General features: G+C 42.8%; 1 protein-coding gene across 1 annotated transcript in view; it reads right to left on the bottom strand.

The window, feature by feature from the left end:
• WDR35 (WD repeat domain 35) overlaps positions 1 to 7,200 on the bottom strand; it is a 48,470-nt gene extending 41,270 nt beyond the window's left edge. The window contains exons 1-4 of the mRNA XM_054977912.1: positions 7,108 to 7,200; positions 4,880 to 4,997; positions 2,672 to 2,743; positions 512 to 604 (exon numbers count right to left, since the gene is read on the bottom strand). Coding sequence (XP_054833887.1) covers positions 512 to 604; positions 2,672 to 2,743; positions 4,880 to 4,997; positions 7,108 to 7,131 — 307 coding nt within the window. The 5' untranslated portion in view covers positions 7,132 to 7,200. The remainder of the gene's footprint in view (positions 1 to 511; positions 605 to 2,671; positions 2,744 to 4,879; positions 4,998 to 7,107) is intronic.
• Positions 7,201 to 19,862: the final 12,662 nt, after the last annotated feature.

Genomic DNA, 19,862 nt, shown 5'->3' with positions numbered 1-19,862 from the left:
TATGTATATAAACTATGACAGTTATATAATGGTAGTTAAAAATTATAAAGAATATCTATACTCTGACAAACTCAAAGCTTCTGTGTAGACCTCATTCTAAGCCACTTGTCATGGGAAGAAATATGAAACAGGTGTGTTTTCCCACCCTTGCAACAGTTCCTAATCAGTGTAGTGACACAGAATATTCATGAACATTCTAAGTGCTTGAGATAAACTGTCAACACTAGAGCCTAAAGGCAAAAGAAGACATAAGCTGTCAATGGGAAGTGGTGTTAAAGCTGAAGAGAAATTAGAGTAAACTTTATAATGCATATTTGTGCTATGTGCTGTCAAGTCACTTCCGACCTATGGTGACCCTATGAATGAAAGACCTCCAAAATGTCCTATAGTTTTTACAAAAATAGTATTTGGAGTTTTGTAAACAGCAAATAAAATCGGAAGAAACACTTTATAGTTCTCAAAAACATGTAAGTTTCAAGATGAGATAACCAATCTTGGAGGAGTTACCTACCTTTATAAAGCATCCACACAATGATGAGTCCATTCTGATCACTAGTAGTTAATTTCTGAAACTGTTCATTCCAAGTTACTACCTGCACAGAACCTAAAATGTACAGATTATTATACTGTTGCGTCACAACAGTAAAATTAATTCCGTTATGCTTCCCACATTTGATGGGGTTCAGCTGATCTTTACACACCCAAGATCTCAGCTGCAATAAGGAAGAGGTGAGGGGATAGGTTGTCAACTCTGAGATAGGAAATTCCTGGAGATCTGAGGTACAGCCTGAGGAGGATGGGGTTTGGGGAGAGGAGGGACCTCAGTGGTGTATAATGTCACAGAGTCCACCCTCCAAAGCAGCCACTTTCTCCAGAGGAACTGATCTTCTGTCATCGGGAGATCAGCTGCAATTCTGGGATATCTCTGGCCCCCACCTGGAAGTTGGCACCCTATGCAAGGGGAGAAAGTTGAATTGGAACTAGCAGTGGAAAGGGGGAAGCCAGACCCAAGCTTATGTGGGGGGAGAGCTGGAGGAAGCTCGAGTTGGCATCAGAGGGGGAGGAGGAAAATAGAGCCACAGAGAGCAGTGTAGGGGGGAGAATGGGATTTCCCCTCTCCTGAGTGTTCTTGCAGTTTCCCCTCTTGTACATTTGCCTAGATACACAACAACATCAACATTTGAATTATACACCGCCCTTCAGGACAGCTTAATGCCAGACTCAGAGTGGTTTACAAAGTGTGTTATTATTATCCTCAAGACAATCACCCTGTGAGGTAGGTGGGGCTGAGAGAGCTCTGAGAGAGCTGTGTCTGACCCAAGGTCACCCAGCTGGCTTCAAGTGGAGGAGGGGGGAATCAAACTCAGTTCTCCAGACTAGAGTCCTGCCACTCTTAACCACTACACCAAACCGGCTCTCTTCACATTCACACATACTGTACACTGTAACTTCATAACAGATAAAATTTTCACAGCAAGTATATTTCAGTGTTTAATAGTGCTTGTGGTTTTCAGTGTTTTCTTTCAAAACTACCTCAGCCATCATAAAAACGATATTTATTGGGTCTTGTCTAGTTTGTAGATATGTTTTTACTTTCATTAGTATATAGCTATATACCATTATTCACCAGTTTTACTCTATGAGTATTTTTTCTATTAAATGATTTACTGAATTTTGATTTGAAACAATGTACAGTCAAAACAACTAATAATAGCTATAATTTGTCAACACCCTCCCTCACACCCAAATTTAAAAATGACTACTCGGTTTCCAGTAAGTATAATCATTTATAGTGAATATGTGTCCAAGTTGTTCATTCATCATGTATCCATAAAGAAAAACAGGAATACACCCATGGGGAAAAGGAAAAAAACCCAGAAAAGAAACAAATCCCAGTGTCTAAAGAGTTATATCATTCATACATTTTAAAGCAAAGCATTTAAAAAATAGATTCCATATCTTTCAAATGTTTGCAAATCTTTTCTTTTATAAGACATTAGAAGCCAAATTTACTATTTCCAGCATTCAGGCTCGGATCTTCAGGTAGGGTTTTGCTTCCCAAGCTCATGGTACTAGACATTTGACAACACTTGCAGCTCACGCTTCTAACCAAATTTAAAATTACATGTCATCATAGAATTCATCTTTTAGCTAGATGTCTACTCAATTTCAGCTCTGCTACTGGGTTTTGGAAGATGCATATGACCTTACCTAAGATTACAGTTTTCCCTGTATAACTAATGGAAGAAGAAGCACAAAGTTTAGACTGAGGAATAATTTGAGTTCAGAAATTGCTGTGCAATTGAAACTCCACACTGAAACTAGGCACTCAGAGAAGTATTATCATTATGATTTGTTCTTAACACTGATATAACAAAACACTCTCTTACACATTCATTGGTACCCCTGGGCTCTTATTAAATTGTAAATTTTTGTAAATTCAGATTGCGGGAAATTTAGTAAAAGTGAGGCTCATCTCACACACATGTTATGACTCTCTAAGATCCTGGTAAAATTTTGTTCCAAGTTAGTTAAGCAGATTAATTTTACAAAGAAATCTTCTTCTACATAAAATTAATAGTAATTGGCTATAATCCAAATGTATGGAAACTGACTGCCTCTCAGCACACTTGGTTCCAGCAAATAATACTAGATAAATAGTGCCTCTTACCACTGTGACCTTCAAGTGTCTGATTCATTGAGAGATTACTTGGTGTTGCAAGTCCCTTTGATTTGGTACCATCTAAAATTGAAAAAAAAACTTTAAAGAACATAATTTTTTAAAAAAACTTTTTTTTAATTTAATTTTTAAAGTACTAGACCAAATCTCATACATAATAGAGATCAAAATATGACAATAGGGGCAGATCTACACATAAGAATCTAGAAAAGTTTTCTGAATATTTTAAAACAAATTCATACACTTATTCATACAAATATTCAGAAATCTTCTGATGCTGTACATTCAAATATTGTTGAGGTTGTACAGTCCTCAGTCCATTGAATTATGGAAGGTGGGTATTTATCTCTCCGGTTTTTTAATATAAGTTCTTTGGCTACAATAACGGTACAAAGGGTCCACTTTCGTTGACCATTGGTTAGGCCCAACGACAGAGGCAAATAGTTTAAAACAGTACTTAAAGATCTGCAAAAATCATTGAGTATTGTAATACAAAATTATTTGACTAATAACTTCCTCAAAAAAGGCCAAATAACTGGACATGCCCAAAGCCTGTGCTTAAGAGACTTGTCCTGTAAGTTACAATACTAACATTCAGATACTGTACGTTAATCCTTTATAAAGAAGGCACTGGGGCTTCCAATTTACCCATATTACCTATAACTGCTAGATAAGTTGTAACTTAAGATCCACAGAAGCAAAATAGATATAAAGTTTAAGGCCATATCCCATTGCTTGGCAAGATTGGGTGACCTAGTTCCTTATTCTGTCAATTCCTGAGACCCTACATATCATATTTGTTAACCTACATCAAGTATTTTTTAAAAATATTATAGGTTTTAATTACTACATTGATTCAAAGAAAGTTTCCAGAAGTGGGGAAGACTCTGAAACACTCAATGCTGCAGAGCCATATTTAAATACCAATATATGTTGCAGTTGTAAATGCTGCCATTCAGCAAAATGACAAAAACTCGTTAATTGATGCAGAGTAAAAACCCACCTATCCGTACAAACCTTACATAAAATAGATTTCCTCCAAATTTTTAGTTCTGAATTGGTCCATAATGCTGATCTAGCACGTGAAACGGGTCAAATAGATACTGTTCTGACATTATGCGCCATAGTACGATCCATTTTATCATGAATAGGCTCTAATATGCTCCACTTAAAGAGAGGCACCAGACAAGAAGATGAATAGCCCAACTGAGAGGAGCAGTCTCAATAATTAGTACAAGTTCACAAGTATGCCTGATGACATAAACTAAAATCATTAAATGAAAGTTGCATTCTCTTTAAAGAAATGCCTAACATTTAAAAAACTTTATTTAAACAATCTCAGTATTTTCCAATTGTACATTTTATTATATACAGTAGACCCTCGCCATTTCCAGGGGACACATTCTTAGGATACATTCTTGGCATCACCGTGAACGGCAAAATCCATGCCTACTGGCGGCAGCTTTATATTAGAAAAGCAGAATCATGGAAGATAGGTCTTATCAGTGGCTACTAGCCATGGTGACTAACAGGAGCCTTCACATTCAGAGGCAGTAAGCCTCTGAATACCAGTGCCAGGAGACAACATCAAAGGAAGGCCTTGGCCTCCATGCTCCGTTGTTGGCCCTCCAGAGGAACTGGCTGGCTACTGTGAGACAGGATGCTGGACTAATTGTATTCAGCAGGGCTCTTGTTATGTTCTTTCTTAGAAAACCAAATTTATTAACTGTGACACAAATAACTTAAAGATGTTAATGAATTATTGTAACTTGAACAATTTTACTGTATCAATTTTTAAAACAGTGAAATTAATATAAAAATAAAAATATCAACTAATTTAAAAAATCAGATTTTAAAAGCAACTGTGTCAAGTTGACAGCCGGTCAATTCTTCCTGTTTAGACATATCCCATTCATAGCAGACGTCAGGAGCAGAAGCTTTGCTATGCTATGTCTGCCCTGACTGCTGCAGAGTTAGGGGCAAAAGGGACCATGAAAAAAGAAAACTGACACATAAACAATTGCGGTTTTGGGTTCATGGAATAGTTGACTAGTCAGTTAAAGGATTCTCGACTGAATGGCCAACTGGCAGCATTTAGCTGTATATCAGGTCAGCAAACCAATTTCACATAAGATGGCAATTAATTTGCACTGGTTGCAAGTGTTCCGAGACCTGCTATTAGAAATATATATTATTTACCTGTTTTTGTCTCTAACTGTAAAACTTTGAGTAAACCATCTTCACCACCACAGGCTATAAAACCCTGGTCTTTGCTCCACGAAATGCATCTTAATCTCACATTACCAGGAATTGCAATCTGAAAGAAACACATTTTTAAAGAAAACAAGAACAAAATTAAAGTTAAATTGGAAATACTTGCCCTGACCTGGACAGTTCAGGTGAGCCTTATCTCAGAAGCTAAGCAGGGTTGGCCATGGTTAGTAACTGGTTGGGAGATCTCCAATGAAGTCCAGGGTTGCAGAGGCATGCAATGGCAAACCTCCTCTGTTAGTCTCTTGCCATGAAAACCCTTGCCATGAAAGGTTGCTGTAAGGATGTGGTCAAAATTGAGAGGGTGCAAAAGAGAGCGATGAGAATGATCAGGGGTCTGGAGACTGAGCCCTACGAGGAAAGGCTGAGGGCCTTGGGAATGTTTAGTTTGGAGGAGATTGATGGGGGACATGATTGCTCTCTTTAAATATTTGAAAGGCTGTCATTTGGAGGAGGGCAAGGAGCTGTTCCAGTTGGCAGCAGAGGGTAGGTCTCGAAGCAATGGGCTTAAATTACATGCAGAAAGGTACCGGCTGGATATTAGGAAAAACTTTTCACGGTCAGAGTAGTTCAAAGGTAGAATCAGTTGCCTAGGGAGGTGGTGAGCTCCCCTTCACTGGGAGTTTTCAAGAAGAGGCTGGATGAATATTTGTCAGGGATGCTTTAGGCTCATCCTGCATTGGGCAGGGGGTTGGACTAGAAAGTCTGTATGGCCCCTTCCAACTCTGTGATTCTGTGAAGTCAGCTATGACGAGGGCACTCTCCACCATGGAAATACATAAGTTTTAAGGAAGAAGGAAATCTAATACAATAAATATGTAAGTGTAACGTTGAAAAAGCATCTTGCTGCAGCTCAATTATTATCAGGACCTAGGTGGAACATACATATCAGACCCATTCTGCAGTCACTCCACTGGCTACCCATCAGTTACTAGGCTCAATCCAAGATTTTGGCTATCATGTACAACACCTTTCATGGACATGTTCCTTCATATCCATGGGGCTGCCTCTCTCCTTATGCTCTACCGCTTCATTCATCTGAACAGGGCCTTTTACAAATGGGCAAAATCAACACACACATTCTCTGTTGTGGCCCTCATCTTGTGAAAAAGCCTGCCTAATGAGGTTAGGAAGGATCCGCCTCTCTTGAGTTTCTGCAAACAATGCTAAATTGAATTATTCAGGAGGGCTTTTTTACACAGGTAGGGCTGTACTATAAGGAAATGGTTCAGAAAGATGCCCTGGAAAATGGATAGGCAATGTAGACCATACTACTGCATACTGTCTGTTGCTGTAAGTATGTATTATGTAACTTCTGCATCATTTAACAGGTCACATTTAATTGCTTATGCTTTGTTTCAGCATTGTTTTAGCTCTGGATCAGACTTCTGCTAGTTTTCAAATTTTACAATATCCAAACCCTAGGTTTTGTTTATCGGATGTCCCAACTGTAGTTTACTATGTAATCCCTCATGAGTCTCAGTGAGAAAGGTGGGTTATATATAATATAAATAAATACAATAAAAATTCTTAGTCAATGGGCTTAGAAAGGTATAGGATTAGAATGCATCTGCTAGGCAAGCATTTTATTTCAGTGTAATTTGTGATTGGTCTCTTTTTCTTGGTCAAACTTGAATTTTACATGATTGTTTTCTTTTGCCCTGTATTTCCTGCACTTTATAACCCTTGATACAGCTTTTGCATCTTCCCATACAGGCGACCTACATAAAATAGCTAGCTGCCTAGTGAGGTTCATGAGAAGAAGCCAGCTCTTGTCCAGAAAAGCTACTGAAGCAGGAACAAAATGTTGGTTTGATGTCACAAGACTCCTGTGTGTTTCTCTCTGTTTAAGGGGAAAGGCTCAGGTTGCCATCCTAACACTGACTGAAGGATGCAAGTCCCATGCAACAAAGTGAGCATCTCCTTTGAGTAAACAAACATGCATAGACGAAAGGGGGTGGCCAGAGGCTGTGTTCTGAAGTGGCTCCTCTTGGTTTTTCAAAACCGCGCGCCTGAAAAATCAAGTTTTGAAAATCTCTTGAAACACGGGACGTCCCGCACACGTGTGCACGAACAATACAAGGATTGCGCTGTCCGGGTTCCCTCCCCTTTCTCCCCGCAACGCCTACCGCGCGTTCGGACTAAGCCGTCCTCACCTTTTTGCTCAGGTAAATAAACATCCTGCTCTCGAGATGCTTTTGTTTGGCCTCCGACAGATCTAAAAACAGCCTCCACACTTCAAGAGGCCGTTGGCCCTCGTTTCCATGGCAACTAGTCCCAGCTTCCTTGGTAACCACAGTCCACAGGAAGAAGAATTCGGAAGCGAATGGCTTTGCTTCCAATTAGGGCGGAAGTTGCCCGTCCTTCCCTAGCTCTCACTCTCTCATATGCGCGACTGTGCGCAGGCGCAAATAGAGGTACCTTGTAAAGCGAAGGCTAGGGTTGTGTTCTTTGGCTGGCGTTTTTCCTATTTAGAAGGGCAAACAAACATTCCTTTAATGCTTTTTCTCGGGTGGTTCCCTACACCATTGTAGATTTTTTTCCCTTAGAAGTTTTGGACTTCGGCTACTGTTACTGTTAGAAATTGGAGGAGAGAGCTACCGTCCTGCAGATTGTTTCGCGTTAAATACAGGGTTTATGTTTATTTTATGAGTAAGCGTTACGGTTTCTGCAGAGGGGAAAATAGGCAGAATTGGAACTTAGCATAGGCGTAGCGTGCAGAGGGAGGGGGAAAGGGGGGCAGCCACTGGCGGAAAATTTTTGAGGGGGCGCCTGGTCCAGCCCCCCCCCCCCCCTCGGAAAGCTCCTTTGCCGCTGCCGCCTGCTCGAAACTTGGCCGACGCTGCTGGGCACCCTGACAGGCGGGGAAGCAAGCAGGAAGGCGGGCCGCCTCGCTGCTCGCCTTCCCGCCCCTTTGCCGGCACTGCAGGGCTCCTCGGTGGTGCGGAAGGCGGTGGGGAGGCAAGCGGGAAAGGGGGCTGTCTTGTCGCCCGCCTTCCCACCACTTCGCGGGGAAGCAGAGAGGCGGGGAAGCGGGGAGACGAGCAGGAAGACAGGCCTCTTTGCTGCTCGCCTTCCCGCCCCTTTTTCGGCGCTGCCGGGTGCCCGGGCAGTGCGGAAGGCGGTGGTGAGGCGAGCGGGCTGCCTCGCCACTCGCCTTGCACCCCGACAGGCAGGGAAGCCGGGAGGTAAGCAGGAAGGTGGGCGGCCTTGCCGCTCACCTTCCCGACCCTTTCCGGCGCTGCTGGGCGCCCCGGCGGTGCGGAGGCGAGCGGGTAAGCGGGCTGCCTTGCCGCTCGCCTTCCTGCCGGTTGGCCCGCGATGCAGAAGGCGATGGGGAGGTGAGCGGGGAAGCGGGCTGACTTGCTGCTCGCCATATTGCCCCTTTGCCACGGCGGTGTGGGAGGTGAGTGGGGAAGCGGAGTGCCTTGCCTCTCTCTTTCCCACTACTTCTCCTGGTGGTGCGGAAGGCAGTGGGGAGGCAAGCGGGGAAGCAGGCTGACTTGCCACTCGCCATCTTGCCCCTTTGCTGGCGCTGCCAGGTGCCCCGACAGGTGGGAAGGCAGGCCGCCTCTCTGCTCACATTCCCTCCCTTTTGCTGGTGGTGCCGGGCGCCCCAGCGGTGGGGAGGCGAGGGGGGAAGGCCCATGCGATGATGTCACTGAAGTGACGTCATCACACAAGGCTGGAGCGCACACACTTTGCGCTCACCTGGTGGGGGAGGAAACCCGCCTCCTGCCCAGTCGGCTGTAGACCAAGCTACTTCACTGGAACTTAGTCCAGGGTTTCACTTCACCTCCTTCTCTGGGTGAGAGAGGTGTTTTTTTTTATATCTCACTGTTTTATTTATTGATTTATTTGTTACATTTGTAGACTACTGTTCCTCATTTATACCGTTATTATAGAAGGGAGCTTTGACTTGAAAACTCATACCCTGGAAATGTTGATGGCCTCTGGTGCCACTGGACTCAACTCCTACTGTTTTACTCCAGACCAACATCACTACCTACCTGAAAATATAGTTTATGGTTGCTGAGCACTGGCAGGTGATCTTAAGACAGCAGCAGAAATAAACTATACTGTATGTGATAATCTATATTTTAAAATAACTATATATATATATTTCAGTGTATCAGGGGCTCTCTTAAAAGCAGTGGCTCCCAACCCTTTACAGTAAATAATTAGCTGACTGAATGGTTTATTTCCTCAACACAGTTGAATTTTACAGAATTAAATTTCACTTTATACTTCCTGAATTTCATGGCCCATTTACCTGCTCTTTACCCCCTTCCAAACCTCCTACATAAAATACCAAATGCCTGCATAGTGAGGCTCCACAAAAAGCATCTGAAAAGTGGGCTCTAGTTGGTGAAAGTGTCTGCTGGAATCGGGTTTTCTTTGTCACCAGGCTACCTTTCCAGCAAAAACCATAGCCTCTCCTTGTCTTCTTACTGTAGTTGCTTTATTTCACAAAACCTTATGTTAGAATAAAAACGTGTTAGTCTTTAAGGTGCATATATACACACAAAAGAGAAACATGGTCACCACCGCAATTCATCCATTCCATTCCTTTCATTCTTATATCCATACACTTTCTTTCCACAGGGAACTCAAAGTGGCTTATATCGTTCTCCTCCATTTTACCCTCACGGCAACCCTATGAGTTAGGTTAGGCTGAGAGGGTGTGACTGGCCCAACGACATCCAGTCAGCTTCTATGACAGAGTGGGGATTTGAAAATCCTATAAAAAGCTACTATGCCTTTCACAGCTGCATGATAGCAATTCAACGGGGGTAGTCCTCCCTCCAAAGAATCACTGTTCTGGCTTAACCCATTCCTCAGCACTATGAGAAGAAAATGGAATGTCTGCCACTCTGTATTCCTCCTGTGGCCCTTGGCCCTCTCCTTCCTATTCCTTCCTTACTCTGCCTAGCCACAGTATTCTCCCCTCTCCCGACATCCATCCACTCTCCCTGTACCTTGCTCAGCAGCACCCTTCATTTTATGAACCTTTCCCAGCTGCTTCAAAGCCTGGGTTAAACCAAATTACCCGCCAATCAATTGCCTTGAGTGAGTCAATATAAGAGGTTGACCTCCCATTATCTCATCATGACTCAGGAAGAAACTTACCAATGCTGGTTAAAATGCTGTTTGGAGAAGATGATGTAAGTAAATGGACACAGACCTTTTCATTTGTGCAGTTCTTTGTTTATGGTATACATTGTATTAGTGTTAACATGTTATAGGCAACAGGAATGGCTTGATAAAGCAATACACCGCGAAACGGGCTGTCTAAATTGCTAGCGCACCTGTTGCCAACAGCCCGGGAGCTTCCCTATTGACTTTCTGGCTCCCGTCGGACCCTCTTCACCCTTCATTGGCAGGTTTGCCTGCAAGAAAGAAGAAACAACCCGTTGGAACCGTACATTTTGAAAGACGAACTTTGTATTTATATGCATGTTATTATACATGTGTTGTATGGACTGTATTCCATGCATTGGGGCTACATGCGTGCAGATGGATAGTCCCTAGTATTTTTGGAGTATATATTGGAATACTTACCTTGCACTTTTTGCACTCATTGCATTGGCACTTCCATTAAAATTGCATTATTGTTACTGTCAGGTTTCTGTAGACCATTTGGTCCTTGTTTGGCAATATTAAACCGAACTGCGACAGGATCAGATTGTGACTGGGTGGCAGAAGGGCAAGTTGACAGAACTGCCGCTCCTGTTGAGCAGCAACAATTTAAAATTAAAGTTAGGAGTGTGGTATGAATGAATGATTCTTTATTACAGCACTTAGCCAGTACATAGGAGTGTGGTAGTTTTGTTTTCATTACGATCACAATGTGCATCAAAAGTAAAACCACAGTTGTTTCACCCTGGTTTGATGAATTAACTGCCCGACGGGCAAAAATATCTCGAAGTTACTTCCTGTAGTCGTATATAAATTGCCCTAGAAAGTCTGAGAGATTTTTGCTGAACATTTTTATGTTGCCTCTCCAGGAATGTGCTCAAGGTGTCTTACAAAATAATAAAACAAATTTTTAAAAAACAATTAAAACCCCAGCCTGGCATAAAAACATAGATGGCTCAGTGAGCCCCATTCTATATTGTAAGCTAAAAAATGGCAGAATGAAAATCTTGTGTCTTGCTTGTTACGTAACAACTTGTGCCAGTGTACATTGTTTCTGAATTTGGTGGTCATATAATAGGAATAGCATTGCTCAAAGCAAATTACAACATTTCAGATGTTTGCCCACAAGTTGAAAAACACAAATTTTATTTCCAAATAGATGCTTTTTTGTTCTAACGAACCGAATGGGTGAAACCAGTATATGCGATTATAAACAATCTATGCAGCCAGTAGATAAATGCCTAGGCTATTGAGGTATCCTTGGCCAACTACTAAATTGCTTATTCTTGTTGATGCCAAGTTTCTTTGTATTCTTCTTGGTATAGCACTTCCGTCTTTCCTATTTAGTGCTTAATTAGAAGTGTCTTAGCAGTATAAGCTTGCCTTGCTGAAGTTCCTTCATTGTAGAAACAATGGAATCGCTGACTCGGATTAAGAGTTGGGAAAAGTTCTTTAAACACAATTTGCTGATTTCCAAAGGAGCATAATGTGAACTATAGTACAAAAGTTCTTACATCTCTCCCTGCCCTTGAGCTAATATAACGGATAACATTTCCATTAAAATTAATCCTAAAACTCATTAACACCTAATGTTCTGAAATATCTTCAGATACTTTCATTTAAATAGATTAATGGGCCAGGTACTCTGTTCAGTGTTTCTATCTTGTACACGAGAAAAGCGAAAAGTGAAATACTGCTTCAGGAAATCTAAAGACGTGCTATTTTACCACCTTGGCAGAAAATTAATATAATGACAACTTGTTTCCTTTGCATGTTTAAAAGAAGTGCCCTTAATGGTCCAGAGTAATTTTTAAACCACATTGTCACATAAATTTAGATTGCTGTAAAGTATTATTTATAAAGCACCTAAAATCACTAGATTAAGCAGTAAAAGATGACAAAGCTACATGATATAATTCTCAGGAGTTTATCATTAAGGTTGGATTTACCAATAAGATTAAGTACATCTCTAGGGCCTCAAATCTTCAAGGCTTGAACGTTTTGAAAGGGAGAAGAGAGGGATTGTGTCAAATTCACAACATGCAAATTCAGAACACCCTTACTTGGATCTATCTGCTTTTCTGCCAGCATTAGAGAGGTTAAGGACTTTTTGGCTACACCCCAGTAAAGGGATCTCAACAGGGCAGAAATTGGTCTATAGATAAGTCCCTTATGTCCACCACTCAAAACAGACAATGCTGATCTGATTGAACCAACAGTCAGATTCAGGCCGTCGTCACACGGGCCCTTATTTTGTCAGTTTTGCACTAGAAATCGTTTCTTCTGTTATTGTTATTAGAATGGATTCTCCCATCTTTTGACGACTGCTTGTGCTTCTAGTCAGTCACATTAAAAGGGAAAAGCGCAATTCGACGGTCAGTCAAAGTGCCTCCAGAAACGGGGCCCTAAAAATCCGGCCCCCTTTTTAACCCCCCCCCCAAATGCAAGCTTAATTTTTATCCTTTAGTAAAGTAATCTTACAGAGCTACACTGGAGCGTGTGTGTGAATCTATTCTCATTATTTCCAATGCGCAATCTTTGCACAATCTCTGCTATATTTTCCTACAAATAAAAGACCACCAAAACATCTGTCATTAACAGCCTTGCTTAGATCTTGCATACTGGGGGCTATGGCTTCCTTTATTGAGTCAAGTCTTAAACGCTGCTTCCTCGCCTGCCATGAGAGCTTGCCTCACCCTGGGCCCCAGCCACGCTGCTAGCAGTCAGGTGCCAACCAGGGAAAATCTTCAGCGAGCCTGACTAGGCATCCCCTGGCCAGTCCCCGCCTGGAGCCTTCCACAGGCTGGTTGCCAAGCTTGCCCTCGCTACCGGGCAGCGTGCTAGTAAGCCCTTGCTGTGCCCAACCGGCAATCATGTCTCCAGGCAGCCAGGAGACCCGGAGGAATTGCCCGCTTTGGGGAGCCATTTCAAAGAAGCGAGCTGACCACGTACACAGTGAGAGAACTCCGCTCTCCTCCGCATATCTTGACACCTATCCAGAATGGAGATTGAGCACCAGTCAGCCAGAGAAATCAACAAGCGCACATCAAAGCAACCTCTGCACTCCAGACTTGATGGCACCAGGATGAGCGCTGTGAATGTGCAAACTGCCTGGACCTCCTTCCTTCCCCCGTCCCCTCTCCCAAAAGGTGTCATGATATCAATCAGACTTCAAACAGTGTCCAATCAAGGCTATTCCGATAGCCCCAAATCCTTTGATTTAAGTCGTGAGAACCACTGAACAGGGCGCCAGCCCCCCGGATGCTTTGAAAGTATATAAGCTAGCCCCTCAAACCATAGGGCGCGCGCCATTCTTATCCCAGCCCCCTTGCTGTCTCTCCATGGTTCTGGTGCTGGCACTGGACCACGTCGCTGCTAGAGCTCTGATCCACCTCAGGATTGTAAGTATGCCCTTGTCGTAGTGGGGTTCCTGCTCATGCAACCATCTCTAATTTTCCTACTCTGTATTTCTTAGCTCTTGTGTGTAACCTTGTATGTTTGTGTAAGTTTAGACATACACCACACCATTAGTAAATACACGTTATTGATTGAATAATTATAGTCTGCCTTCTTATCACATGAGTTTCCAAAGAAAGGACCTTGGTATAGCTGGCTAGATCCGCGCTAAACTTAGTTCTGGACTGCTAAGCTAATTCCCCATCCAAATAAAAGGCAGTTCCAGTAACATCAGTCTCCTGATTTCTTGGGTGTTCTGTCCTGTTTTCTTGATTCCTAAGCCAAGGAATAGAAAATCTTGAACCATTTCAATTTTGTCCTTGTCAGCCTTAAAACTGTGTAATTCTTTGGTAGTCATTCATTACTTTTGTCTTCTTGATGTTCCGCTGTAATCCTGTTTTGCCACTTTCTTTAACCTACATCAGTAGCAATTTCAAGTCTTCACTATTTTCTGCCAGTATTGTGGTGTTCTCTGCATATCCCAGATCGCTAATGTTCTTTCCACCAATTTTCACTCCACCTTCTAGAGCTAAATCAGCTTTTCTTGTGATATATTCTGTGTATAGGTTGAACATGCAACCTTTGCCAACTGGAAACCATTCTGTTTCCCTATAGCCTCTTGTTCAGAGTACAGGTTGTGCAACAAAACTATCAGATATTGTGGCACACTCATTTCTTTTACTACCACCCACAGCTTTTCATGATCCACACAGTTGAACACTTTCCTATGATCTATAAACCACAGGCCAATTTTCTTCTGAAATTCACTAGTAAACTCTATTATCCATCACAAATGTGCATTATAGTGCCTCTTCCTCCAGGGCCATTTCCACACTACTCACCTTCATCTGGAACGGGGCGCAATGTTGCAAAAAAACCGCAGAAGATAGCGTTTTCTCGTGCGAGTTTTGCGCGACATAGCACAAGACTTGCGCGAGAAGATGCTATCTTCCGCGTTTTTTTCACGATGTTGCACCCTGTTCCGGATGAAGGTACGTAGTGTGGAAACGGCCCTTCTTGAACATTTGGCATTTCTTGTTCCATATATGGTAAGTATCTTTTTTGTAAAATTTTGAGTAACACTTTGCTTGCATGGGAAATTAAGTCTGATTTCAGTTTTTGAAAAATACTCTTATTACCTGAAGGATAGTACAAAGGCAAAGGTAAACAGGTGATGCTTTTATTACAGTACTGTATATCCGCCCCTTCTTTCCACCCTTTCTTTTTGCCTGGGAAGATATCAGGACAGAAAGGGGACTCCAAAGACAGCTGTGGTTGCTGTGAGGTACAGAAAACGCGATTGCATTTACCTGTAACTGTTGTTCATTGAGTGGTCTTCTGTGCAGGCATGCATGGACTGTGTATATGCAGGCCAGCCACATAAACAATAACAAAGATAACAGTCACAATAAGATTGAGAAATTTAAACAGTATGCTATCAAACACTGTAAAGACGTAAATGCATGTTAATGTACTGATGGATCAGCATATCCTTGAATAACAAAATATACTTTCAAAAAGCTCCCTGAAGGAAAATAATAAACACATTGAACACGTTGAAAACCACCCAGTACCCAGAGTCACAGGCATAGACCTGCCCATGTGAATAGGCCTGCAGTGTGCCCTGCAATGCTGCTCCCATGCAAACAGGCCGTGGTCATAGGCCGGTCTTCCTCATGGGCAAGGATGAGCTGCCCCAGGTTTCGCCCAAGGCTGTACAACTGTGATGCTATCCCTACCTCCCAAGCCAGCTGAGTGGGATCCTGGCTGTGGCTGTAGAGCTTGTGGCAGATGAAACAAGCTGGTGAATGTCATTGGGAGTAGCACAAATGCTTTTTCCTGGGGCTCCAGCACAAGTGCTTGGAGGAGGTCAATAATGAGGCTATAGGCTGATATTTGGGCCTTTATAGAGTCTTCCAAGGCGAGGGTGGGCTACCTTGCATTGTGGCTGAGCCTGCAAGAGTCTCTCCATTCTCCACTTCCCAGAATAGCTTGGTGATGTTTGGCTGTGGCCGCAACTTTTCCACTGTTGTCTTGATAACTTGATTTTCACAGTGCTGCTGGCCCAGTCTACACCACTTTGTCTCTCAGCCTCTCTGTGATGCTGAGCATGAGGTGGGTGGGGGGTCACCCAAACAAACCCCATGGGTGCTGCTCTTGATTGGGGTGCTGCTGCTTTCTCTAGAGGTGGCACCTCCAGAGGTGGTGTTAGGCTCAGCTCCTCTTTGGGGAAGGCGATTTCTTCCAGTCCTGTAAGGTAAAATGTCTTGGCCTGTGAAGACCTGCAGGAGATCTGTGTGGTGATGCAAAGAGCTTTCTGGCACTTTGTAAGCCCTGTGGCAAACTCTTAAGGATGAGGAAAGTGGGCACAAATAAATGTCCTTCGGGGAGTGAGTTTCACAGTATTGGGGAGATAGTTAATGATGTAAGTTCTCATCTGACAGTAGGATAGACAGTTTTGATTGCTTTTTTTCCGGCAGGGCTCCTGAGTCTAATAGAAAGGAAAGATAACTCACCAGTTTCCTCAAAGGAAAAGAAAGTTAAATTCCAAATCTCCATGGTTCAAATGTTTATACATTAAAGTAGAAAGCACCAGAGAGAGAGACTTCACTGCAAAGGTGGAGACAGTGGGGGATAGAGATTTTAAAAATATCAAGGAAATATTTTAATAAGTGGGTACAAAAACCATTTGAATTATCAATCAAATCATGAGATGCTGAGATAGTAGCCATGCGAACCTTAACAGAGGTTACAGCCAGTCCCAAATCCCTTAAATGCAAAAGGTAGTTTAGAGTAGAGGACCACCACAACAAAGAAGATTCAGGTGACAAACCCTTCAAGGAGACCCAACCCACAAACCTATTCCAAAGGAAGAAGCCAGTTTAGCCCAAATATGAAAGCAATATCCAATAGACCTTGCAAAACTGGAAAGGATATTTGACCAGACACGTAAGAGTATAGGACTCAAAGAATCGAATGCAAGGGCTTTCTGAACAAATAGTATCTAGTTCCATAGACTTGGCCATTCAAATCATTTGTTCAGAGTAGGCTCCATAGGTGAAACGGGCCATATCTCCAACTGCTTCATCCAGAGACAGATCCAAAGGAACATCCCGACTGAGCTCTGAATGAGGTGAGAGGAGCTGGTAGGAGCTGGGGCAGGCACTTGAGAGAAGAATGTTGAAGCAGGCACAAGTGTAGAAACTGGATTGGTGCTGAGAGACATGGTAGCACCAAAGGGCTTGGAGGGTACATAATAGGCTGTTGCTTGGATCTCTCTTGTGGGGTATACATAGGTGATGGCATTGGAACAAAGAAGTGGCAGGTTACCAGAGGAGGGTCCCAAAATAATGGAATCAAGGGCTGAATATCTGGGGTGGAACCAACTGATGCTACAATGAATTGCACTTCCTTACTTGAGGTGGAGGAAAGGTGGGTAGGTCACTGTCACACTCACCCTTGGATGATGGTAGAGGACTGTGGAGAACGTGGTAGTGGATGCTGCTGTTCTCGAACAGCCTGATTGGAACCAGCAGTAGCAGCTCTGACAGACGTGAAGGGTGATGCCAGTGTTCAGGAAAAGTTTCTGGACTGATACTTGGACTGAGATTTCTTGAGAGGTGGTTGTGACAAGCTCCTAAGAACTTATGCAGCCCTGAGCCAGGAGTAACTAGATGGATCTGACAGCTGAGCCAAGGGCATTGACACAACTGAGAGTATACGGGCCCTTTTCTTGGTGTTTAGGGTACTTTGGAGAGTGGGTTCCAGGCTCCGATAAAACATTCTCCCAAAGATCTTTCTTCAAGTGAGAGGCTCTTTTGTTATGAGCCTAGGTCATAAGCAACACAGGCCCCAACACTGTGTGTTTCTCCCAGGCAAAGGGAGACACAAATTATGTTCATCTATCTGGGTCATTTTGGTGCCATTCTCAGTGCACTTCTTGAACATTGCCATTGAAGAAAAATAGAAATAGAAAGAAAGAAAATTTGAGAAGACTAAGTGAAAAGAAGAAAGCGGAGAAAGAAATAGTTCTTTCTCCATGGTGGTGGAAGGACTGAGGGAAGGAGTACTCTTTCCCGTTCATGTGCCACTTTCGGTGGAAAGAGCTGGTGCAATGAGAGGGACAGCACTCCTCCTGTTTCAGAAAGTGCTGGAAGGCCCTAGATCTCTGTGTTGAAAGCAATTGCGCAGTTGGATTTCTACTTGTCATGAATTGACTGAAAGAACAGACTTCTTTTCTACAATCAAGTAAAAATACTACTGCTTCAGTTCTTTCTAGAGCCAAGCTACAAGTGATGCCTGACACAGGTTGGACACTTGTCAGCTTCCCTCAAGTTTTGATGGGAAATGTAGGCGTCCTGGTCTTGCAGCTTGGTTCTCCAACTGCTGTCCAATGGACTTTTCAACTGTCACTTGTCCAACATTCCACCAAGCTGCCTACATTTCCCATCAAAACTTGAGGGAAGCTGACAAGTGTCCAACCTGTGTCAGGCATCACTTGTAGTTTGGCTCCTAGTCTCATCCATCATGAGTGATTCACTACAGCCATTTCAGTTCTTCTTAGAAATGTGTGTATGTGTTTGTTTAAGTAAGACAACATTTTACTTTGCTGCGGTGTACAAGTTAATGCACCAGTAAAGACATACAGCTGTTGACCATTGAGCTTAATGCTCCAAAGCCCTTGGAGATTTGTTATTCATATTGAGTTGTGATCTGAAAATGAAATGTAGCAGATTTCCTCCCCCTTCCATCTGCTTGCTGAAAAGCATATTAAAGTGAGTGCTTGGAACTGTGTAATTAAATCTACAAGTTTGTGTACAGTGTTTTCATGGCATGGTGCCTTGAAATTTCCTGCATATTTATTTATGTTTACAGGACCTTCACACTTGAGATGGCTTCTTACTTGCACGATAATAGCAGTCTGTAGCTGAGAAGTCCCAGGAGAACTGTGCCACAGCTGGAAATAGATATTACTGACACTGGGGGCAATAGTATGTGATATAACTTGGGGCAGATTGTTAGGATTCTGCATAATCTTGACCCATATGGATTTTTTAAAACCCTACCCTTTCCATCGGGTTCCAGAAAGGGCCAACACATTTACTGGGTCTGGCCAATGCAATGAGATAATTTGCCCCTGCAAAAAACCTTTGTGGACTATAGTCCATGAGCCAAGCTACAAGTGACACCTGACACAGGTTGGACACTTGTCAGCTTCCCTCAAGTTATGATGGGAAATGTAGGCATCCTGGTCTTGCAGCTTGTCTCTTGATTTAATTGAAATTTACAGAGCGGCAGTCTATGGGAGGGAGAACATGAGGTTGGGAGTGTAGGCATTAGACTCTCGCTGGGTGCCCCCTTCCCCTCCGCTGGGTGTGTATGCAGGGTTTCTGTAAACTTCCAATTAAATGGAGAGCCAAGCTGTAAGACCAGGACGCCTACATTTCCCATCAAAACTTGAGGGAAGCTGACAAGTGTCCAACCTGTGTCAGGCATCACTTGTAGCTTGGCTCCATGTGCAATGCATTAGGCTGAGGGGGCGGGTGGGTCATCGGCTTGGCAGGTGGGTCAGCTGATGCTCAGATCTGTGCCCTATGCCTTTGCTCCTTGAGCTGTAATCTCAATAAAGTTGTGGCCTTCTTTACCTTCAGCACTGTGTCTGTGTGTTTTTGTCACCGTGCCCTGTCCCCGCTCACCTCTCCCACTCAGCACTCGCCTGCAAAAGAGAAGGAATTGGTGTAAACTAAGACAGGGACATTGTATAGGAGGATTGCATTCCTTGAATGAGCATCTCATCCTGAAACAGGTTTGTGCATATTCCACATATTCTGTTTTACTCAATTGTTACTGGTCATGTAGTACACAATTTAAGGAACAATTTAAGGAACAATTTAAGGAACAATTTAAGAAAATTATTGAGACTTTTGGGGAGAGCTACAGAGTTAAATAGGAAGTGTTTAAGAGTTCTAAATCACACACACAACAGAATAGATACTGAAAGGAGAAAAGTGGGGTCTTCAGGTAACACTTAAAGAGGTCAGAATTAAGGCATAAACTGGTTTGCCATAAAGTACACTCTGTTTTAAGAAGCAATTGGAAGTAACAAGAAAGTGTTACTTTTAATTTATTTTATAGCTTTCAATGCACAAGAAAAACATTGCAGTCAAACTGTACTTAGGCATCGAGTCATTAGTTCTAACTATTTAATCTTCATTTATTTTCTTCTAATGAATGGCTCCCTTCCTATCCTCACAGAACCATCTCATTACCAGTTCCCTCTTTCCATTTTGTTATTTTTCTCTCTCTCCTATCTTTG

The sequence above is a fragment of the Eublepharis macularius genome, chromosome 1 (assembly GCF_028583425.1).
Source record: "Eublepharis macularius isolate TG4126 chromosome 1, MPM_Emac_v1.0, whole genome shotgun sequence".
NCBI lineage: Eukaryota > Metazoa > Chordata > Lepidosauria > Squamata > Eublepharidae > Eublepharis > Eublepharis macularius.
Note: the sequence above shows the minus strand (reverse complement) of the source record. Positions and strands in the feature narration are given on the sequence as shown.